General features: G+C 45.5%; 1 protein-coding gene across 7 annotated transcripts in view; it reads right to left on the bottom strand.

Annotated features, from left to right (window-relative positions):
* Positions 1-2,009: 2,009 nt before the first annotated feature.
* relt (RELT TNF receptor) overlaps positions 2,010-24,568 on the bottom strand; it is a 32,905-nt gene continuing 10,346 nt past the window's right edge. For 3 of the 7 annotated variants that reach the window (XM_035386416.1, XM_035386413.1, XM_035386410.1), the window contains 11 exons: positions 19,127-19,201; positions 17,719-17,826; positions 17,041-17,225; positions 16,005-16,057; positions 15,415-15,660; positions 10,489-10,569; positions 9,854-9,932; positions 7,672-7,908; positions 6,944-7,115; positions 6,536-6,586; positions 2,010-4,356 (listed from right to left, as the gene is read on the bottom strand). In XM_035386416.1, the coding sequence (XP_035242307.1) occupies positions 6,539-6,586; positions 6,944-7,115; positions 7,672-7,908; positions 9,854-9,932; positions 10,489-10,569; positions 15,415-15,660; positions 16,005-16,057; positions 17,041-17,225; positions 17,719-17,826; positions 19,127-19,171 (1,254 nt within the window). In that variant the 5' untranslated portion in view covers positions 19,172-19,201 and the 3' untranslated portion in view covers positions 2,010-4,356; positions 6,536-6,538. Of the gene's footprint in view, positions 4,357-6,535; positions 6,587-6,943; positions 7,116-7,671; positions 7,909-9,853; positions 9,933-10,488; positions 10,570-15,414; positions 15,661-16,004; positions 16,058-17,040; positions 17,226-17,718; positions 17,827-19,126; positions 19,202-19,999; positions 20,144-21,671; positions 21,798-24,568 lie in introns of those variants that run through there. The other 4 variants (XM_035386411.1, XM_035386414.1, XM_035386412.1 and 1 more) reach the window with 4 other exon arrangements.

Genomic DNA, 24,568 nt, shown 5'->3' with positions numbered 1-24,568 from the left:
GATTGTGCTTTTTGTATTACCGAGGAAGATAATTAATCTCAATTTGGAGTATATGCATTCACCTCTGTAAATGAATATATAAATATGCACAATGTTAGAAAGAGTCCCAGAGGTCTAAGGATGTCTAATGAGCCTATAGATGTCATAAATACTAGGACACAATGTTGATGTCTTCATAACATTTTACAGAATACAGAAGGAAATAGATAATACTTGGTATTTCATATAGAATGTTTTTATTTTCTCTGGTTTAAAAATATCAAAGCTATGTTATTAGTATTATGAGTAATAGAACGTTTATCTTTTGTAGGTATGTGGATGTTAGCTTGTGATGTGATCAGCTGGCATTCTTAATGCTTTGTGAGTGATTTGTTCTAATGTTTTGGGTATTCTTTTTTACATTAGACTTTTGGAAGTTACCCATCTTGAATTTATTTCTTACATTTTTGTTAGAGCATTTTAACGTGATAAACAATTTTTATGTTCGCTTGCTTACTTATCGACTGATGTCTTCCACCCTCTTTAAAAGCATAAATGCAGTACTTGAAATCTGAAATCAGTCAGGGAGGTGGTTACTGCATTTTTCCAAATACCAGAGAAATTGTATAACTCATTAAAATGAAATCAGTGGTAATTCTGGTTCTTATGGTTAGTCGTGAACTCGTCAACAATAAGAATACATTTTATCATAAAATAATATTAAACTACAGAAATATTAAAGTGAACAATATAATAACGTAGGCTTACTTCACACACTTTGAAATACAAATACTACTTTACAAATTAAGTCGTGGATACATAATGCCTATTTCTATTGCATTGTTTGGTATTTGGAAAGCTACACCTACTGAATTGTGTAAGAAACAATGTTCAAATAATTTATTTCTTCTGGGGGAAATAAATAAAGCCCTTCTCTTCAAGCCATCGACACCATCGAAACTGAACTTTTAAACGACTTCTGTGACCCTGTTGTCCTTATGTGTTTTTCTCTGAGCGTCACACGTCAGCTCGTATTGTCCGTCATTTTTCTGCTTTCGCACGCACGCACCCCTTCAGTCACTAATCTCCATGTAGGTTACTCGCCCAGGTTGATGGTTTGCGCCAGGCATTGACATTGACGCCAGTTCACTATATTCTTAAGTTAGAAAGCTTTAGCTCAACTCACTTTAACTGTGTCTGTTAATTAATGGTTTGCGAAAACTTCAAGGATTGCTTTCACAGCACTTGCCGTTGAGGTGAACAAGATATTAGCTTCACAGTAGTTATAATGCACCAAACAAACGACACAACGGCGTGGAACAAGTATTACACGAAGGCAAAGTAGAAAATAAAAATCGAAGTACAATACCTGGCTACAATCGAACCGCTGTGGTGTGGTAAGTATCTCACTAGAGGGCAGTCATGTCTTGATTGCCGAGATTATCTGCTGTAGCACCAGGACTTGAAAAGGGTTCTTCATGAGGTCACTTTGCCCTTGAGTACTGGCACTTGTGAACGTTTACGGTGGGGAGCTGGGAGTCAGTATGGGATCTGACATTTTTGTTGGATAAATATTCATTGTTATTCAACAAAATGTATATATTACGTATATTTACTTTTTAAATACGTTCGGAACAATATTTGGAGAACCACTTTTAATTACGAAGAGGAGGTGCTACAGGCCTGTACACATGCAAAACTGAACACGTTTTATATCAGTTTTCTGTGCCCAGCGTTACTTAATGTCACGAAATAATATTGAATGTGCACATAATGTCTATGTACACTGTCCTGGACATTCCTATGATAGACCATAGAAGTTTGCTGGACAGGTTTGGTACATCACAAAAGGGCTCTTTTGTAGTGACGTGGTCAAATACAGTATATCTCTGGCTAGAATCCTAGTCTGCTTGTCTCAGTATCAAGGAACAGACGAAACTTCTACCTGTATATTTGCTAATCTATTAAAAAGTGCGAAAAAGAGGCAGATCTAAATTCCTTTAAGGGTGCAAGAAATAAATCGAGACAAATTAAAATAAATTGCTCCTTTATTTAAAGAGTACAAATATCACTGAAATGGAATATAATAAATAAGAACCTATAAGGTTGGAGAGTTGAGTTCATTTTTGTCACAACACTTCAATTAATAACATTTAAAAGAAATGAGAGAAAACGCATGGGAATGTCCAACCAATAAATAGGATCAAATTGATAATCTTCCATAACTGAATTGCAAACATACAAAATACAAAAATGACACACTATGTAAAATGTTAATGTAAACCATCATAACAAAATAGTGATGCCACAATGAAGTGGCAATGTCTGACGCCTTTCTGCTACAAGTAATAAGGAAGGAAACAAAATACTAAAAAAACAAATGTGTTTCAGTGTTGGGAATGAGACATAAACAGTCAGATATAATTACTAGTTAAGCCAAAACTACTGGAGATACTACTATAATAATAGTAAATCATATGACAATGTGATTTTCACACTCAGTTTTAGGTAAGAGTGTATCAAGTAAACATATCTCCAAGTACCAGAAAATGATGGATCTTAAGTGCTCCGAAGTGGAACTGACATCAGTTGGGTGTCGGTAAGTTCGTACGTGTGCGTTGACAACCGAGCAGAGAAACTTAAGTTTCCTCTCCTGGTTTTAAAGCTAGCCTCGGTTTTCCTACATATGTGACGACCTCGAGCAGGGCTAAGATACAGCTATTCCTGTGCTGACAGTTTATCATTAAGATCTGCACAAACTGTACAGTACTGTGCTTGGGTCAAAACCTACACTTTGCCAGCTAGAATGGAGGTAGGCTCAGATGCATAAACCCTAAGCCACAAGAACAACACTGCAACAGAGGGCTGTGATGGGTCAGACAGAAGCAAGATAATGCCATTAAACTGCCCACAGAGTCCTCTGTGGTACACTCGTAACTACACCCACGCATGGCTGGATGCATTAGTGGGGACCTCAAAGATGTGTGTAGCATTAATGTTTGGAACTTCTGAATTAATTTTTTGTCCAGTAGAAATGTTTAACAACCCACTGTGCCCAAAGACCCCAGTCTCTCTCAGACAGAGGAATACCCTAATGACTTGTTTACATGAAAGGGTCAAGCCATCAACCAATAATTCCTAGTTAATACTATAGCCATATTGCGTGGGGGATAAAGTATGATAAACTACTGTTATGCTGCTTTAACAGCACACTGCATTTAAGCCACGCAAGTGATCTTTAAAATAAATATTTTTATTTACGAATTTCTGGGATATGCCTTTTCTTGTACAAGTCAGCAGCCTACAATACAACACAACTTTGGGAGGTTTACAAATATGAAATCATGTGCTTTGATGGCTGTGCTTGAGTTGAGTAACTGCCTGGCAACTTTGTGGCACCACAGGACAGGAAGTGACATCAAAGTCTGAGATGAATACACATGGAAAGAGGAAGTCCCAGGCCAAGCAACAGCATGCCATCATCCTATACCCAAAACAACCTGGTTGGAAACACTGGGACACAGCAAACTAATGCCAAGCACAAACACCCTGTATTTCCCCCCCCCCCCCGATACAGTACAGTTTCAATAAAAAGTGGAGCTGGTCTTCAACACCCTCTGAACATATGTACAGTACATTACAGTACAGCTTGTGCGTTTAAGAGAGATGATGAAAATAAAAAGTACTGTTTTCACCTGAAAGCCATTCTATGCTGTGTGAAGAAAGGAAAATGAAATGACGATATATCCTAATAGGTCTCGGTCGATCTCAGTTTGTTCAAATGAAAAGAAACCTGTATAACAAATGTTTCCTCAACACAAACTGTATTATAACCAGTATTAAATTACATTCCACATTGTGTATAGGTCCACTACTTTGCTGGTCATGATCGGAATTCAAAAAAGGTCAAGTGGCTAAAACTTCATTAAAAAAAAAAAAAAAAAAAAAAACCATGATTGAAAGACAAAGGTCTCAGATCTGTTTCTGTAATACTAGGGAGAGCTGGCTGGCATGCAGGGTTTCCTGTCTGTAGTGATCTTTTTTCTCCTACAGTAGTTTAGAGTTCACTACCACAGGCCAAAGCCCTGACTACTGTGATTTGGAAGCACTAACAAAGCAGGTAATATTGCTTTTTTATTTTCTTGTCTCAGCTTCTGAAATAGAAGCTCATTGCTCATTATTATGATAATTATAGTGTAATAAATATGCAATTAACAGACTGCAGGGTGCAGCCAGGGGAACCCCTCCCCCAGGGTTCTAGGCCTGTGACTTTTGGGGGTCCGCTCTCCGGACGCTCTTCACCCGCATCGCTCGCCCACACTGCCCAGTGAGACTGTCATCTCCCAGCATGCCTTCTTTCCCCGATTAGCTGTTGACCTGTGGGGGGGAGAGAGAGAAAGGACGGTGAGTGCCAAACAGAAAGGTGCGAATTACTCAGATGTGATTGGCAGGGGAGGAGGCGGAGTCACCCCCTTTCAGGCGACCATTTTGTGCTGGAAACATCCCCAGGGCAGTAGGTTCTTCTGAAGCCAACCCAGGGGATTAATATCTCATTAGACGGTGCTAAACTACCCTAAAAAAGTGGCAAGACCGCCAGCTGTAGGGTGTGCTCGCGCATAAAAGCCCCATGTTGCCATCCGCCAGGTCTGAAGGTAACGAGGAGATGCAAATTAGAATTTTCCTAATTTTGAGTAAACCTATTAAGGCACTTTTTTAGTGGACTGTGGTCTGTGTGACACAGTTGCCTTATAAGTGCCTGTCTGAAATGGGCTCGTTTCAGGGTTGAAAAGTACCTTCTGTGGCCAGAGCACCGAACTGCAACAGATTGCCCAGGAGCGGTGATCAGAGGAGAAAAGGTCACTGCCAAATTAGGATTCTGAGCCTAGCATTTGAAATAGGCTTTCAAATGGAAGTAGTGCCTTTTATCATTACAGTGAGGAGTGATTTTCATGGGCTCCATTGAATGCAAAGAGTAATATACTGAAACTGTTCTCTTTAGAAGTACTTATGCAAACATGCCCTCTAACACAAGGCCTTGGGAAGCAGAAGGGAAGTGAAAAAGAACAGGAAGGAAGGAAAAAAGAACAAAGGAAACGGTGAATTTCTGAGAAAATGGGTGCGGTGTGACACTGAAATCCCTCAAAAAGGGAGCCATTTTCCTCAGAGTCAGCACCCATTGGCCACACACCCACCCTCCCCCATTACACCCTGATAAACGAACCAGTGTCAGAGAGGGTATTCGGCATTTTTAATGAAACCCCTAAATTATGCCTCCATTTTGGAAGGGTTTCCAGGACGACAGAAGTGCTGAGAGCAAAAGTTCTGGTCTGTGAAAATACAATGGGGTACAGGAACGAACTGCTCCTGTACAGAATTACTCCTGGATGGGAGTAAAGTCAACCCTTTCCTGACATATTTATCACCTGTGTGTGTGTGTGTGTGTGTGCGTATGAGGCTTTTGTTGGCATAGTTCCTTTGTCCTGTTGGTGCGAGGGAATGAAGATATACAGAGAGATAAAGAAAGCAGGAGAGGAGTGTATGAGTGCAGAGAGGAGATAATAGGCTCGTCCTTGCTTATGCAACCACACTGCAGCTCTTTTGACTGACACGTAAGAATGTGTTGCACTAGACACAAGGTGCAGCAGTCTACAGCCATGATCTGGGGCTCTCTGCAATGGAGGCCTAGAGCTGTGCTGTACACAAAACCACGACTGCAGTGCTGTACACAGAACTCCAACTGCAGTGCTGTACGCAAATCTACAACTGCAGTACTGTACACAAAACTACAACTGCAGTGCTGTACACAAATCTACAACTGCAGTGCTGTACACAAATCTACAACTACAGTGCTGTACACAAACCTACAACTGCAGTGCTGTACACAAAACTACAACTGCAGTGCTGTACACACAACTACAACTGCAGTGCTGTACACACAACTACAACTGCAGTGCAGTACACAAATCTACAACTGCAGTGCTGTACACAAAACTACAACCACACTGCATAATCCAATATCATTCTTGTCCAAGATGTATCTATTTGAATGTATCCATTTAAAAACTATACAGTGCTGCAAATAAAAGCAGTGTGAGAGGTCATTAATATTTCATTGAGTCTCAGCAGTCTTCAGATTGGTGGAAAGCCTTGATTAATCGGAGTGTACACACAGTGGGTGCTTCCTGGTAGTCCCCCAAGAAATAGAAAAACAAAAACAGCTCCGCTCATTCAGAGTAATTCCTGAATATATGGAGGGGCCATAAAACCATGTTGAACAGGGCGACTAATTATTAGTATATTTATAACAATAATAATAATAATAATAATTAGGTATGTACTCTTGCACATACAAAAATATTAATCAACAGTAATATTTTGGCAGGTACATATTCTTATATGAATATTTCAAGACTATTTTAAGTAGGATTCTAGTTTTTTAAAAAAATTAAAAAAAAAGAAACTACAGTATTGTATAGCTAAGCTCCTTGATTACATTTACTAAGCTACCCAGCACCAGCACCAACCACCACCAATGAATTCCCATAATGACAGTTACCTTTCAGATGACCAGGTTGGTTTCTCCAAGCCTTATGACAAACTTTCGGTCCTGAAATAATTGAAAAGCTTTTCAGCATAAACTGCTTCAGTATGTGGCAGAGGTTAACACTCAAACTACCTTTAGGCCAGCACCAAGAATAATACCACTACTGTGTGCGTGTGTGTGTGTGTGTGTGCTTGAGAGACAATATTCAAGCCTATACACTGTGTGTCAATGAAGAATTGAGTCACTCAGTTTTAATGTAACTGGTACATGACCAGCAGTAGAGAAATCTCAGGCTCAGGAACTTCCTCATGCACACTTCACACAGTTTCCAGTCAGAGGAACAGGAAAGGCCCACAGCCTGGGGCTGCCTCAGTTCCTGCTGCGATTGTTTGTCTGGGACGTAGCGGACGTGACGCTCACCTCCTGCTTGCTCTTGGTCCACCCGCAGGAGGAGGAGATGGAGGAGATCCCCAGGAGAGACTGCTCGTCCGCCGCCTCCGCGTGGGAGGTGTCCACCGAGTCGGTGTCGCTGGACTCTGGCGGGGTCAGCTCCAGGGATGTGGACGCCTCTGGAATCTGGGCCACCTGGAACCTGTCCATCGATCAGAGGTATGATTGACACTTAGAGCCACCATCAGAGGTATGAAAGGCACCGATTCCATGCCCCGAACACAAGATGATGTGTCCACACCATCAACATTTAAAAACCCAGTGACTTCACCTGTCAGTCATGAAATAACCAGTGAAAAAATGACCCTTTCCTGAAGGAAACATTTTTCATACAACACCACAGAAAAGGAGAGTGCTGGTGCTGTGAGAACAGATCCAACTGAATGAAAGTTCTGGGATGTGAATACAGGACATTTAGTCCTCATGGCGTACACAGACATTTCTGATATAAAACAGCCTAAAGGAGGCGAATTATCGGATAAAGTATTATTATTTAAGGGCTTGTCAGTGTTGCAATTATGGCTGAAAGTCATGCATGTGGGTGGTGACTCCAGGTTCACAGCCCTTACAGACAGTACAGGGAACCAGTACGTCTTCAGTTCTCTACAAAAGGGGTGGGACCAAACGAGGGTGACATCACTCTGCACACGCTCAGAGCTGTGACCCGTTGTACAGGGGAGAAGGGAGCCGTTTCTGACCTTCCCACAGACAGGATGGTGACCTCTCCGGGCAGGGGGGCCTTGGTGCTGGGGGCGGTGGTCTTCCGCGTGTCGACGGGCAGATGCAGGAGCTCGGGCCACTTCTTCTGGCTGCAGCGGGAGCAGCAGTGGCCCGCCTTGGGGGCCAGCCCATTGATGGTGTGGAGGTGGTGCTGGTGGGGGCAGAGACGGGGCAGGGAGCGGAACTGATGGGGCAGATGGGGCAGGACCGGGAACCTGCGGGAGGAGAGGCAGGGGGCAGGAGTGTCAGGTGACCCAGGACCGAAGAGGCACACGTTTGACCCACGAGTGTACACAACCAGAACACAACCTTGGCAGCTTCAGCTAGACAACTGTTGTATTAATGTGCTACAGAGTACACCCCACCCGCACCCCACCCACTGATGAATCCATCATGCCTCTAACAGCACATCTGTTTAAACACTTCATTTTGCAGGAATTCAAGCCCACAGCAATGCACTCAAGGCATGGAGCTTCACCTCAGCTGGGATTCGAACCCAGGGCACCTTAAGTGAGTGGTGTGTGGCAGTGCTAACTCGCTCAAATCAAAGGTGTCCTGGGTTAGAATTCCAGCTGGGGTGAAGCTCCATGCTCGTGCTGAACGCGCTCTGTGCTGAACGTGCTCTGTGCTGAACACGCTGGTTCAGTTCTAGAAATGTTTTAGGGCCGGTTATTTTTCATCCGGGGGTCAATTCTGGCTCTTTTCTGTCCCACACAAAGAGACAATGGGCAGGCCATTATGCAAGTGCTCTGACACTGCAGGTTTTCAACAGACTTTCCACAGAGTTGGGGTGTGGGGGGGTTTAGGTGAGGGGTGCGAAGGGGCGGGATCACGAGAGGTACCACACACAAATAGGCTCACACACCATGGAATGCAAAATATGAACAGCAGACCAGTTTATTTTTAGCACTGTCACAGCAATGCGCTACAGCAACGACACTCCACCATTTCAGTAGAGCTGAGACTCTGTTCCATCCCTTGAATATGCACTGCAAAACGCTGATGAGTCAGACTTGGAAATGACCAGAATTAAAAGAAATCCAGGCCCACACTCTACTTTTCTCAAATATTACAGTTCCACACCGGGCATTTTCTCACCTTATTTTTTTTTTTTTTACCCGCCTTTCATTCTTATAGAACTTAATATGCTTTGGGATTCGCTGTTTTCAGTGTTTCAGAAACACTGACGGGGCCAAAATGTTCTGTGGCAGAATCGATTTTCCAAACAATTTAATTAACGGCACCATCCAGTGGACATTGGTACACACGAGCGTTAAACTGGTTCATCAGAGCCAGTTTCTGGAAGTGCGGGACAGCTGCCAGTAGAGCAGGGCTGTACATCAGCAGCTCACTGGACAGGAATGTGTGCATTCCTGTTGACTCCCAGCCTGACAGGCTGTGAATACCGCCTTAATCACGCGCTGGCGCGCTCACCGGCCGACCTTGGACGTCCTTCAGGAGGCACCGTGTTGTGACGGGCAGGAAGTGCAGCTGCACCGGCCGGGTGTTATACACGCGGGCGTCGGCCTGACCGCCGAGGACGCCAAGCCCCGCCTGACCCGCGCGTAACTGACGCCATTTTTACTGTGACGCAGTACGGGTGAAGTTTCCACTGCTGTCTGTAGCAAGGACCACTAGTCTGTGGTTCCGCTTGGCTACCGTGGTGACTATTCAGTTAGTCTGATTGGTTATCAGGGGGTCAGCCCTCCCTCCTGCCAATGACGTCATTGCAAGGAGTCACTGGTCTCAGTGACAAAGAGTTTGAAGAAGTAGTAATCACATCTGTGTTTCACCACAGTGAATACTGTCAAACTTATATAAGTCACTTTACCAGGAATCTTTTCAGTAACCTTCATGGACGCAGGAACTAGGGGTGCTGCTCTGTCTGTAAAAGGGGTCGGTGCTTGGGGGTGCTTGAGGACAGAGAAAGTTGTAAGGCACCAAACAAAAAATGAATGTCTGATTTAAATTTAATTAGTAATTTACTGGGTCAATGGCAACATTGTTAGGGCTGGAATAGTCCACCTATTTGGCATCCATATCCATATTTCTCAGGCGTCCATGAGGACTAAAGCGTTATGTGATGGAGTTGTTGACGGTAAAGGACCCTGGAGGCAGGTTGTGTGACTGTGGATAATGTGCGTAGTGAAAGATTCTCACTTGATGGACGGCGCTTTGCTGATGGATATCTGCTTATTCTCATAATCCAGGAGAAGCTGCTCCAGAGCTGCGGCATTCTCTGAAACAAAGAACACACACTTTACAACCAAGTGTATAAAACACACAGAGCAGACACACACACATGTACACACACAGGCATAAACACACACACGCTCACATTCACACACATATAAACACACTCACAGGCACAGGCACACTTACACATCCATAAACACACTCACACACATACACTCACTCATTACACACACACACTTGCTCAACTAGCTCACTCACACTGAAAAAACCTCCTCCATTTTGCATTTTTGCATTGGATACATGAATAGAAAGCCTGCATCATCAGATGTGTACTGCCAATATTTCACTGCTCAGTGACAAAGTATTTTCAAAACTTGCTGAAGGTGATGCAATACAAAAAGTGTTTCCTGGAAAGTTAATGGCGATATGACGCATGGAAAACAATCTTTCCTGAGCGCGATTTACAAAAAAATCTGAATAGGCACAATGTAAAAAGGAATTTTAAGGCTTGCAGAAGCCACAGTCTGCTTTCGAGACACTGTTCCGGGGTTTTTTTATGGTATTGTGAAGAAATGGGTGGTGCAGGAGGTTGGGTGTACCTTTCTTCTCGGTGATGAGGCGCACCAGCACGCCAATGGTGTCTTCATTGGGGTCATCCACAGTGAACGGACCAGTATTACCTGCCAGACACAGAAGAACAGGCTCGAGAAAGCTGCAAGAACGTCATCATATTGCTGTAACGTGAATGGCATAGTGTTGCTCAGAACTTTTTGGGACAGCCTAGTGTCCATCCACTGTCCACCATACATCGTCCTAAGACCCGAAAATTCATTTTTGTCCCCTGTAAGGGACATGAGTCTCAAGTCTTCTTAACTTCAAGAACCATGTATTCTACTGTGCTAAAACCTAGGCTACAAGAGACATTACATGAATATAAAATAAATTACATCCAAGAAAATATTCATAGTGCTACGTGTTTTGTCGTCCAAGACACTTGAATTATGTCAAAAAAGTTTTTTAAATAGGCTACTTAAGATTTTTCTGACAGGTCTCAGGAGGATACAGCTTTTAGAAGAGTGCTAATGGCTTTCAGATGAAGAACATCAACGCCGTCTTGTGCCTGTACCTTCAACACAATGAGTGCTTGGGTGAAAAGCCACATTAAATATCAATCATCAATACTGGGATGTCTCATTAGGTACTCAACTTAAATAGTATGAACTAAATTTCCCCAGGTGAAGTTCTTTACCATCCTTTAACACTAGTCCCAACAGGAACCTAAAATCATCATCTTGATTATCTTTTCAAAAAGCATGTTGGAATTCATTAAGTTTAAAAAGTTTTAGTTCGTTGTGGCCACTCAGAAAACACTATGATGATAAACCCCTGGAAGTCATACATTCCCCATGCGTTTCTAATTCAGAGGACAATGCTAGCTCAATCTGAGAAGCAGCAGTAGCTCTGTGAACATGTTCTGTCAGTCTATTCAGAGCCAGACCTGGAGGACCTGGTGTACGAGAACAAGGTCTCCATGGCAACCAGGCCCTTCCCACAGTTCCAGAGGACAGCAGATGGGAGCAGCAGAACAGCTCAGTCAGCTGGAGCTTCTATTCAGGCCTTTAGCTGGCCCCTCCCCCTCCCCTCCCCAAAGTGCTCACTTTGTATTCTGAATTGTTATCCAAAAACTTTTGTTTCTCTTAATCATTATATCTCTCTCATTCTCTCCCTCAAACACGCATACACACACACACACACACACACACACACACGCTATATATATAAATGGGTTGTCAGGAACAGTCACCTGAACTGGCCAGCGCTCACACTTCAAAGCTTTCCTGAGTTTCAAAGCGATGGAGCACAACCCTGTCGCCTCCGCAGCTACAGCACGGCCATCTACCTACCGCCAGTGCAGAGGACCGCTAGCATAGCCACCCGCCATTTCACAATCGCATTACACCGCTATGGGACGCAGCAACAGCTCCGTCTCTCAGGCTCCCTCGGGTTCTCTGGAGACCGGATCTCAGCAGCAAGGTGTTTCTGAGACAGGCCTGGGCACTCCCCCCACCAGCCCCCGCCAGCCGGCCCGAACCGGGTCCCGCTGGCCCACACACACCACCACCTGCCAGGGCCCTGTACAGCACAGTGTCGGGTGAACACAGAAGAGCAGTTACACAAGCCAGCTTTAGGGGAAGGCCTCTCGCCAGCTTTTTTGAGGGAACCAGTGACGCAGGGAAGAGTGTGATCTATCCACCCCCGTCCCGCTGAACCACCCAACCAGCGTCAGTGCAGGACTGGACCGGAGCACAGGCCGTGCAGCGAATGTCAGCGGGAGGCTGTATTGTTATTTGAGGCAGTTTGGATAGATGTCCACATTTCTGACAGCGTCTCCAGGGTGGAAGGGGGCTCGGGCTGGCCCCGCCTCTGGGGGAGTGGGAGTGGCTAACAGTGAAATACAGGCTGTGAACAGGGCCTGCGGTATGGGCAGGGCCCCTACCCCTCCTCCCCTCTCCCCAGAATATTCCAATTCAACACAAATCCCAAGAAAATTCTAATGCAAATCACCCTTATCATCATGATAAACACAAAGTCCTGTATTGCCAAAGTGCTTATATAATATTAATAGCACAATGCATGTCAGGCAAACTAATAATGGGGATTATACTTTTATTATAGATAGTACTACTAAAATGAATATCATCATCTGTCCTTCTCTTTCTTTTCCTGCCTCTGTCCCTCTCCCTTTCCCCCTTTTTTCTCTCTCCCGTCTCTCTCTCACATTTATTCAGTTTAACTGCAGTGTTCCTCTGTATCAGTGTTCCTCTGCAGCATATCCTCCTCACAAACAAGGCCAGACCCAGACCAAACTCAAAGCAAACCTAGGCCAAACCCAGTCCATGCTCAGCAGGCCAAGCCCCAACCAAGACCCACAACAGACCAATCCAGACCACACCACAGACAAGATCTTTAACAACTTTCGCATCACATAAGATCACATAACAATAACATTATAATAATGGAGTTATTTCCTAAGCAAAGCCGCTCTTGGCAGGGTATGTGTTCAAGCCTCTGCCAGGTTTCCCTAACAAATATTAAGCACTCAAATTCTAGATGACAACGCACTCAATATGATGCATGGACCAGAAGGATCTGTCCAAAAGCCCACAGTTATAGCCTACCAATAGAAGACAAAAATAGTTAAGGTCATATTCATTTGGAACAGGCTATTCTGGGCCTTGACAGCTCATTCTCTCCACAACTCCTCTAGCTCTGTGTTCACGTGAGACACTCCTACCCATGATGCAAGAGAGAGGATCACAGGAAGTGAAGAAAGCTCCATACGTCAGTGAACACACAGCCTATCCTCACCGCAACTGTCAAACATCATGCGAGGCATGCATATTACGTCAAAAACATAAATAATTTTATTTAAAACCAATTTTGAATCACTGCACAAAAAACCAGTGCTTTGGCTGGACATGCTTCCCAGGACGTCATTAGGTCCCATCACAGAGCCCATCAAGCTCCATCACAGAACCCATCAAGCTCCATCACAGAACCCATCAAGCTCCACCACAGACCCCATCAGGCCCCTTTAAGTGTATCCATGGCAGGGTAGGGATTTCTGAACCAAGCACTGCCGACAGATAGAACGTCCAGGTCTGCGCGCATGTCACCCGGAGATGGAAACACGGAGCAGGCCAAAGACGTGATGCGACTTGACTGAATAATTGATTTTGGAAAGCCGAGCTGCCTGGAGTGTCCTGTTCTGGGGGAGCTGGCACTGGAGAACGGTTCCACAACAAACAGTCACTCGAGACAGGGGCAGGCTGGAAACGCAAGACAAGGACGGAACGAAAACAGAACTAGCGTCCCGCAAGCACGGCTCAAAGGCTCCAGCTCTAATAAGCTCACGTACAGATGAACAGGCATCAGCACACATGGCCCAACCCCAAACATACTGCAGGCCTCAGACTAAATGTAGAGCCTGACATCTAGGCAAACATACACCTTTGCATATGGGCCACATTTGAAGCACCACATACGCCCCAGTTTAAAAGCTATTTTAACACTTCCTTGATTTTACAGCACACCAAATATCACTAATATCATCAGTTTCTAGAAAAAGCCCAGCGACCCTGCCAGGATAAGTGGGTATAGGCTAGATAATGGATGGGTGGATGGACATTTCTCAGTTTATTTAAATACGTGACTGGCATTGGAGCAGACTGCCGGTTTGGCTCATGAGCGATGTGAAATGCCCTGAGGTAACTGTAGTAACACACCTTTAGTGAGACTGCAGTAAATTATGAGGAAGGCCATTAATCTGACATGCCAATGGGACTCGTCATATACATCCATTGTTATATCTGTATCGAAACAAAAACAGGCATCTTGTGGGTGTAAGGTAAATCAACAGGAATGCTGTGCGCAGTCATTCATCGAAGACTGAGTGTGTTGGCCTATTGCCTGGAACAACAGTTGGTGAAAGTCCCCATTTCCAAACCCTATATAGTTCCAGTTAACTAGACTCATTGTCGTTACAGCAAATGTATGTTGTACAAGTGGACTATGTGCAGAAATATGATGTCTATTCTTCCAGTTAATGTTATAGTCCTTTTATTTATTTAATCCTCTTGTATGCTAGAAACAGCGTTTACAGGTTTTGTCCTTATTGAAAAGGAAAAATGGCTGGTGGAAGCCATCATGACGTGGCACGGCTAAGAACAGGTCTTTCTCGACTGAACTTTTCAGTTCACAGCTCAGCACAGAGTGAATTAGCCGGTCTGAACACGGGAACACCCATCTATGTGAATCGCCATTTAAACACATTTAGAATGGCCTGAGTCTAACCATTTTACCCTCTCACCCCCCACAACCGAAACGGTGTCTAGCTCTACCTTGAAGACACGGGCTTGGGTGTGTGGCATGCGTTCTGGGAGAAGTTGACCTGAGAGAACAGAGCAGAAGCGCGTAGGAGCAGACCGGGGCTGATGGCGGGAAGGCGTGTTGTGTTTTATGCAGCGCGGCAGCCGCCGTGGGTCCTGGCTTTGCCGTGGCCCGTGGGCCTCAGCCTGCACCTGAGAAGAGCAGGCCGGCCGTGTGACAAAGCCACCGAGACACACGTCTGTAACCCGAGCCCGGAGCTTTCCCCTCCCCTCCCCTCCGCCCTGTCTCCTATCCCATACACCCCCTCAAGGGGCCGCCTCCTATTTCTGCAGCCCTGTGGAGATGGGAGTGTTGTGCAGCGCCACTGTTAATGAACATAAGGACGTGAGAAGGTGTAGGACTGGTATCCCAAGAGGGCTAAGCTAATGAAGCCGCTGCTTGCATAACTGGGAAATGTCAAGCTGGAGAACGGGTTGCCCAGCAAATAAATAATAAATCAGTTGAGTCTCCATGAAAAATCCAGCATTCTCTCCAGCACGGTCTGAACCCCTTTACGAAGTATCGCATGGGGCCTGTCACACGCTAAAGCTAGGCGCGCTAGCAGGGGGCGGGAGGGGGCGGGGGCCGCGGCTCACCCTCTTTCTGCGGCGAGGCGGCCTCCTCGTCCCCGCCCTCCTTGTCAGCGGAGCAGCGGTAGCCCTTCTTCTTCAGGGTGTTGCAGATGAGGATGCCCAGGAGGCCCATGACGCAGAAGATGGGCACCAGGGCGAAGACGGCGTACTCTGTGCTCTTCTCCTCGGGGCCCTGCGTGCTGGTGCCGTTCGCCGCCGGCCCCCGGGAGGCCGCGTTCCGTGCCACGCGCACCAGCGGGTCCGGGGACACTGCCGCGACGGCCGCAGAACGAGAGACAGAGAGACGGAGAGACGGAGAGAGGGGCGAGCGGTCAAGGCAAAGGAGAACACGTCTCTGCTACTGTCCTTGAACTACTACACATCTGTAGCATTAACCAACGCCATATCAAACATCGTATACAATGTTTGACTTCACATCCAAATACCAGTTCAGTGTTACAGGTGCCCCCTGACATCAGATATCTACAGGGCTCCACCCATTTAAATGAGGAACCAGGGGTACTTAATCATGTCTAGGCTGAGAGCTGACTGTGTGCTCTTGGTTTCTAGACTGTGGGAGTAAAATAGGAGCCATTTTGTGGCCTCACACTCACGTCTGGCACACAAGCTCTGGCTGGAAGACTCCCCCTTCGCAGCAGGGTAGAACCTGCAGGAGAAACAGGCTCTGTTTTAGACCACAGCCACCACGGCTCTCCCACACACACAGAGTTAATCAATGCAATCTGCCGGTTGACCCGAAAAGCCACAAAACAGTCACGAGAAGGCGGCTTTTTTTCTGCACTGCAGTTGTGATTTATGGTGGTCCAGTTCCAGCTCCAATCCAGGGGTCCCACTCAAATGAGATTTATATTTTCCATGGCATGACTATTCAGATATTTCAAGGATCATTATGTTCATTTCAAGGACCATCAATTCAAGGTTTTTTTTTCCCCTGACAACTTGGACAAGTTGGACAGTTTTTGAAATACACGCTTGAGAACGCTCTTGGCAGTCACCAAGCCAAACTGTTTAGCACACTGACACAGCTAGCCTTGATGGATGGCTAGTGAAGATGAAATTAATTTTGCTAACGTGGGGAGCAAGGCCACTTTTCATAACGCCATGATACTTCTGGTTGAAAACATCTCCAAGGACTCCTGAAGGGCTGTGGGAACCTGCAAACACACACCTGGCTCCTTTATCCTTTGTATTTGCCACCCGAGTGTAAATCCGCTCTTTGACGTCATCACAGCGTCCTTGCGCGTTAAGGATTCCGCTGCATTGGCGCTGCTGTTGTTTTGGACTTAGCCTCTCTTTGTTTCCATCCGTAAACACAGCTCATTCCAAGACGCTAAGCAGCTTTCTACGCAAGAGCCCCGCCCTTTCTAGGCAACAGCCCCGCCCTTTCTGATCACGCCTGGCAACAATATTCAATATAAAACTCAGGGCAACAGCAAGGACGCCTGACGGGTCACGTTTTGTGAGGGAGGAGAAGAGAGGGGAGGAAAGTTTAAAATGGAAGGCCTGTGACGAAAGGCTGTATTACGAGGGGGAAATGATTCAGCCCCCCCCTCGCCTGTGGCAGATGCACTTTGGGGAGGTTAACCGCGTGTCACCGCTTGTCTCGGGGGTAAACGGTGGGGGCCTTACCCGCTCAGGCATTCTCCGCAGACAGCCTCCTTCTCAGGGGTGCCCGGGCTCAAGAGCTGGCGGTTGAGGGCCGGACAGGAGGTGTGGGGCCTACACAGTTCGGAGTCATAGGAGCCCGAGAACGTGCCTGCCGGACAGGCCTGGCATTTCACCTCCACTTCTGGGCCCTCAGCTTGCCCGCAGGCCTGGTGACATAACAGTTTGCAGTGATTAGCATCTTTGGGATATGAAAACGAACACACCACAATCACATGCACGCTGAGAGATGTTGGGGTTCGACGACACATGATAAAACAAGATAAAGATTGTTGGAATGAACTGGAAAAACATATATTTTATCATTTTATATTGAAGAGAGTTCAAGCAGGTGGTAACAGAAAGAAAAGACCAGGGAGAGAAGAGTGGCTCCACCGAATGATGAACGAGAAAAGAAGGGGATAAATGAGAGAAAGAGGAAATGCTATAGATGGTAAACCCAACAAGCGGGAGGTAAAGACAGGAAATGATGAAGTGAGAGGACACTAGAAGTTCAGTGGGGAGACAGTCAAGGAGGGAGTGAGAGGAGAAAGGGCAGACAGAGGGAGATGAAGATGAAGATGAAGAAACAGCAGAATTCTGGGCAGATAGAGGGAGATGGGGTGAAGGAAAAGCAGAATTCTGGGAGGCGTTCCTTCTCACCCTGCTGGGCTGCTGACCCGCTGGGCACTGCTGGCAGACACACCCCTCGCTGGTCAGGACCTTTCCCCACCCACACTGCGTCTCCAGCGCCTCCTGCAGGCCAAGGAACTGGAGGAAAGCAAATGTAGTAGGCTGAGCATCACAGAACAGACACTGAACACAGACACACACATTGACAGACACAATACACTGAGCATCACAGAATACACTAGACACAGACACACACAGACACAGACACACACGCACACACATGCAGGCACAGCGCACACGCACGCAAACACACACACACACACACACACACACACCCACCCAGGACTGGGCTTGCAGCTCTTCAGGCACCGAGCCAGTTGATGGAATTACAGGTGCAGCAGTACTCCTGAATGGCAATGCGACTGACAGTATCTACTCTTGGAAAAACGGTCATTTGTATTTAAACTGTGTTTTGTATTCATACTGTACTGATCTGCACCTGCGTCAGCTACAGGACACAAGTCACCCTGGGAAAATACTGTATGAGAGACCTGGCTGTGTGCTCAGGTCTCTACCTGTCCTGGGCACAGAACCAAACCTCTCTGGAGTCTGAGGTACAGCTCAGCGCTACGGGCTCAGAACTGACCACAATCAGAAAAGAGAGAGAGAAAGACAGAGAGAGAGAGGGAGGGAGAGAGGGAGAGAGAGAGACAAAGTGAGTGAGAAAGAGAGAGAGAGACAGAGAGAGAGAGGTAAGGAGAGATTGAGAAAGAAAAAAATCTGCTCTACAGGAAAAATGAGCTCAACTAAGAGAGAACTCACTACTCCTGAACCAATGAGGTGAAGTGACATTGACAACTCAACACTCCTGAACCAATGACTCCACATTCCTGGTGTGTGTGAGACCAGTGTGTGAGATCACAGCACCAGAGTTCATAAGAAAGCGAGGCACTGTACGCTGAGTCATGACAGTGCGGTTTTGTCTGTCTCACCCAGGCACACTCAAACCAACATACGGGCCTCAGCTTTTTCTACAAGAAGTCTAAAACAGTCAATCCATAAATTTATTTTAAAAATCTAACACATGAAGAAGGGGAGAGAAATGGCTCTTATCTTGGTTAAGGCATGACAGAGTATGGTTGTAATGAGAATGATTATCTCACAGGAAACTACTAGCAACTACGACACAAGTTCCCTCAAAGCACTCAAGACCTCATTGTATAAATGACTCAGTCCAAATGAATCTCATCATGAATGTTTTAATAAATTAAGAAAATGTACGACGTTAAACACTAAACACTGCAGATGGAAAGTGAGCATTTATTCTGGGCTCCAGAAAATTTCACTCACTGAATAAAGAGCATGCACATGCACATACACACGCACGTGCACGCTCGCACACGCAAATGCACGCACAGCAGACTAAAAGGATGCTTACGGTGAGAAAGACAAGAGCCGAGCCGTGAAGGTGGTTCTTCATCATCTTCAAGATAATCTTCTATGAACATATGATCTGAAAGAGGCAGAAGACATGGAGAGATTAGGGCGTGGCCAGCAGGGGTGCAGAACCTAAGGCACTGAATCCAACTGCACTGCCATGAAGAGGATTCACCTGTTGACCAATTATAAAAGGAGCAAAAAGGTAAAACTGGAGAAAATTCATTACCAAAGACGACCCTTAAATAGCTTGTATCCCATTAAACATAGTCGCAGTCAAAGTGTGACAAACTTGGCATTGATTTATTTGTCATCTTTATTCTTTTATTATATTTTTGAACTGAAGCAATAATTTTGACTGTTTCTGTCCCACGCAAACCTTGGACAGAAAAAACTTAAACACGCCCCACATATTTCTAACAAGCCTGGAGAAAGCAATGAACTTGCAGGACTGAATTTGGCAGGGGCCACTACTTCGCCACATCACACAGGAACCACTCGCTCCTTACGTCATTTCGTTAGCTGGCATAACCCAGGCGCCATTTAGCAAGAGCTGCCTCTGAATCACGCCTGTCAAAGAGCTGTTTTTAAGAGTTTGGACAAAACAAATGGCGGTAAATAGCATTTATGAAAAAGCCCGGCGCTGTATAAACACACGTTGATACACGAATTGCGAGTGTCGGTGCATGACACAAATACCCGGGGGTTGCTAAAAATGGACGCTTGGTTTCTGCGGTATTCTGTTTGCTCATTGGATTAACTATTTTTAGAGGGTTCCCAGTCACGGCCCAGCCAGGACAGAGCACAATGGATCCCAGAGAGGTGCTAAGCACTGGCAGAGGACTACAGAACAGAACAGAGCACAGGGTCTTACGTAAGATCACACACTTGTCCTTCAACTCTCCTGTGGCTTCAGTCTGTAAGTGTGTGGGTTAGGGGAGCTGGGGTGGGTGACAATGGAAAAGGGCGGGGGGGGGGAGTAAATCAAAGAACATTTATTTTATCCATAAGGAACAACACATAATTCTGACACATTTTCTTTACTTTACTTAACATAACACACAACATGACTGTAGCTCCTTTCCACAAATGTGCTGTTTTTTTTTTGACTTGCTAATAAACATAGGTAATATTTCATTTTAAAAGTTTTTAAAAATCACTAAATAAAGTTTTTAAAAGTAAACTAAATCTTGGTTCTTACTAAAACAGGAGCCAAATGACAGGGAAATGAAGACAGAAGATGAGTAAAGAAGACTTAACATAATGGCCATCTTTTATCTGACCCAGTTACATTGGGCTGAGGAATTTCAGACCTCCTTCTTCCACTTTGGGAGGAGACTGAGTGGGACGACAGTGTTCTAAGAGTGGTGTCTCCTCACAAACACCTCCTTCAAGACCTCCATTCCTACCACAAGCCCCCCCACACCCCCCAACCCCGCCAACCTCACACCTACTCTCACTTCCTGAAGGCCTCTTCCTCCGGTGTGGATGTCGAAACCTCGGCCTAGCCCCCGCTCCCTGCTGCCCCCCACCCCACGCGCTCTTCCCTTTCCATCTGTCCTTACGATTTCCTCCTCCCTCTCTCTTTCTCTCCTCCACTTCCACGGTAAATCCCTCGTTCCCCACCCACAAGATCCCAAGGCGTGTCCTGAACCCGAAACTGGGGCCCGGAGGCCGTTTGAGGTGACAGCAGCGGAAAGGCAGCCTGCAGGTGATAATCACTTCCTGCCGTTTGAGCCCGCTGCTTGTGTACAGGCATCAGCCCGGAGCTCTGATGAGTGTAATTACTGCCATGTACTGCCCAAAGTGGGCCTGCACAGTATCAATCACAGAGCAAGAGAAAAGAGAGAGGAGATATTCAAGATAACACCAGGGGGGAGAGTGGGTCTCTAAAATATACTCTGATGCCACTGAACATGTGTTCCTGAAAAATAATAAACACAAATTACAGAGCGCTTATTATGGCAGAATTTAGAGTCACTGCTTAGATAAAAATTATACCGGGCATCTTACTTAATTATACACAACAGAAGCTAATTTTGAAATATTTCAGTACTTGTGTATTAGCATTCAAACTAATTCTAACAGGAAAAACAAAGCAAGGTACGAATAGCCTAAGTGAAGACTTATGTACTTCTAAAGCCACCAGGACGAACATGCATACACCATATAACCCAGGTAAGAATGGACAAAGTTTTCATTTGCACAGAAATAAATGTGTGAATTATAGCAAAGCACCTGAGGACACCACTATAGCCATGGAAAATCTGCTGTAACATTTCAACGTGCAGATACGTTTTCATAGAGACCACGGTCAATAAAGAACTCAGATCAGGGGATGAGGCATTCTTCACAAAAAAACCACTCTGCATTAATGAAGCTTCCCACTAAAAAATGAGAAAGAACTTTACACAATAAACTTCCACAAAAGGGAAAATTATGTTTACTTTAAATAAGTTGGTTCTGCAAAATGACTTTCCTCTAGATCTAACTGAATTTGTGAGGAGCAAATCTGAAATCCAGTGCAGTATGAAATCCAGACTTACCCCAGAACTGCAGAACTAGACTGGCCCGCTCGATGGCGAAGGGATGCTGCTGAGGTGTGAGTCTACCAAGGGACAAAGACCGAGCTCTGTACCTGCCTGAGACGAGCTGTCATCACTTATACTATCACTCACCACCAAGCCCCGCCCCTCCACCCAGGCTCCGCCCATCGCTGCCCTCCATGGCACCAACTGGCGTTCAAGGACCAACTCAAATGGTCGGGGAGAAAATGAGGGTTCACTTGCACATCACGCAAGTAATAAACTCTCCAATGCCCAGTCAACGACTCAGACAGATGCGACTCCAGATGCAATATTTAACCCTTGGACACTCTCTGACATGCACACTTAATACACACACCAGTGTGCATTCACATGCATATAGACAAAGGAAAAGGACTCGCACAAATACAGTACATACTCATTTGCACACATACACAGAACAAAATATACTCACACAGATGCAAAGAAAAAGAAGTGTGCACGCACACACACACACACACACAAATGTACACACAAACACACACACTCATACACAAACACACACACACAAATGTACACACAAACACACACACACACACACACAAAAAGAAATCAAGCTCAGAGCAGCAGAAGCCTGTGACCGCTGTTATCCGTAACAGTTTCTTACAACAAAGATAATGAGCATCTTTACAAACCTGTCATGAAGCACGCTTGCCCATTTACAGTGAGGTCAGCCTAAAAGAAGATGCGATGACCTCTCCTGCTTTGGCTCAATGCTTCAGAGAGAGGAGCATGTTTGACTGCTGGAAAAATCACCAACATGTTTTGCACTGTGGTTACGGAGAACAGCAGTGTTAGCCTCTGTGGCAAACTTGCTCACTCACCCAAACTTGCTCACAAACGTCCTAAAAAAGGCTCGCTCTGTACACAAATGCCATTCCAACAACTTCATTTTGCATTTGTATGACAAATCAGTTCTCTAAAGGACAGCAGAAAAAAACTAAAGTGCCAGAATCACCCTTGTGTGCAGCTTGGTGTAGGCTACATGCAAGAGCTGAGATGAGGTTGACTCTAATATTTTGGCCTCGCGAGAAAACGTATTGGTCTTTGGCAGCACCTATACAAGCCCTGGACTGAAAATGAGTGGCTGCTTAAAAATAAAGCGCAGTTTCTGTAATTTTAGGGAATGAGAAAATAAAAACCCCCTCTTGAACCACCACTTGGGAAAAAAAAAACTGAGGACTTTTCTCTCTGTTCAGAAAAGAATAGCTTTTGCTGCGTGCCAAAGCAATTTTAAATTTAGCTCCAGTCTCCTCTGTTAGAATCACATAAAGACCAAAGGAAATATAATTACAGCTTTATTGAGTTTCCTGGTGCATAGCTATCAACTTACTTTGTGGCTTTGGAAAAAGCAAAACAAATAACAACAATAAAATCACTAACAATTATGGATTCCGTTTTGAAAAGTGTCAAATGACAAATTGAACTGGGTTGAGTTTCAGAAGCAGGGGCGAACGTTCCGGCTCGCCGGGGCGATTCCGTCAGGATTCGGAAGCGCGGCTTTCCGAAGCTGCGTTTCCCTCAGCCGGCGGATAATGCCCGAGCGCTGGGGACTGCCTACTTCCTCTGGGCAGCGTCGTCCTCCACCAGGGGCATCTATAGCTGGCACCTGATGCTCTGTCGGCAGGCTGGAGGTCTGTCTCACAGAGGCACCTGCACAAGCAGTGTGGATTCTCCAGCCAGCGGTGGGCTAAAATTCCCTCTGAGCTCCCTCCACCTTTTCAGCTTTTTCTGACAGTGACTGATGAGTGGTGGACTACCTGTTAAGCAGGCATTCCCCACAGGGACGTTACATTGCACGGTAAACAACAGAGACATTTACAGCTGCGCACGGGCTTTCTACCATTAAATGCAAATAGGCAAAAAGACCCTGAACGGTGAACCATTCTGGAGTGAGCACAGTAGCAGGGATATCAGATTATTGAGTTGTATGTCAGGTGAAGGACATAGCAGTTTTTGTGTGGGACTAAATTATTAATGCACAAGCACAAGAAAAGTTTCAGAAAAAGGTATAAGGATTTGAAAAGCACTGATAAGAACCGAATTTGAACATCTTGCGTGCTCAGCTTGCGGAAATCACCGGACGAACAGCCAATTATAGGACAGGACATTAGAAAGGAGATATTAATACGGTCAGCAAATGCACTGGATATTGACTAAGACTACATCATTTTCATTTTATATGTATGTCCTACAATGCACTGTACCTAATTGTCAATGAGAATGCCTGCCTAATAGATCTGGCTAGTAAATGGCCATTAGAAAGAACAGCCTATTCGATTTTGCTAATGCTAATAAATTACTGTTAGAAAGAGGAGCCTAATAGATTTGGCTAATGCGAATGAATTTCCATTAGAAAGAAAAGTAGCACGCGGCTTGCATAACTGCAGAATAAGAGCATGACCAGAGAAGCGCTCCCTGCTCAATCTCAGTGCTTCAGGCGCGGCCCAAAGCTCAGTTACAGTGGGAACATGTGCGTCCTCCTCGTGAAGTTTTATCACCTCTCACATCCTTTCAACTGGTGCCATTTCTGTCCCATTAAAAACAGCCAGACACTTTCTTCTCCTCCTCCACACTTTTCCCTGCTTCCCCCTTTCTCTTACTCTGTTCCTTGGATAGGAGAATCCTGAAATTGCAGTTTGTCTTTCACGGCCACGGCCGGCCATGTGACCCCGCTCGCCCTCGGTAAGCATGGGTGTGCATGTGGTGGCGAATTAGCGCCTTTGAAAAATGCAGAGCAAACAAGGGGTTGTTGTGGAAACTCGTAAAATTTTTCCATATTGTTTTATGCGATCCCGTGGAATATGGCCTCGCGACGAATTGGAATAATCCAAAACACCGGAAGTGCAGCGCGTTTG

The sequence above is a fragment of the Anguilla anguilla genome, chromosome 12 (assembly GCF_013347855.1).
Source record: "Anguilla anguilla isolate fAngAng1 chromosome 12, fAngAng1.pri, whole genome shotgun sequence".
Lineage (NCBI taxonomy): Eukaryota > Metazoa > Chordata > Actinopteri > Anguilliformes > Anguillidae > Anguilla > Anguilla anguilla.
The sequence above is the reverse complement of the archived record's forward strand: the minus strand, read 5'-3'. Positions and strand labels throughout refer to the sequence as shown.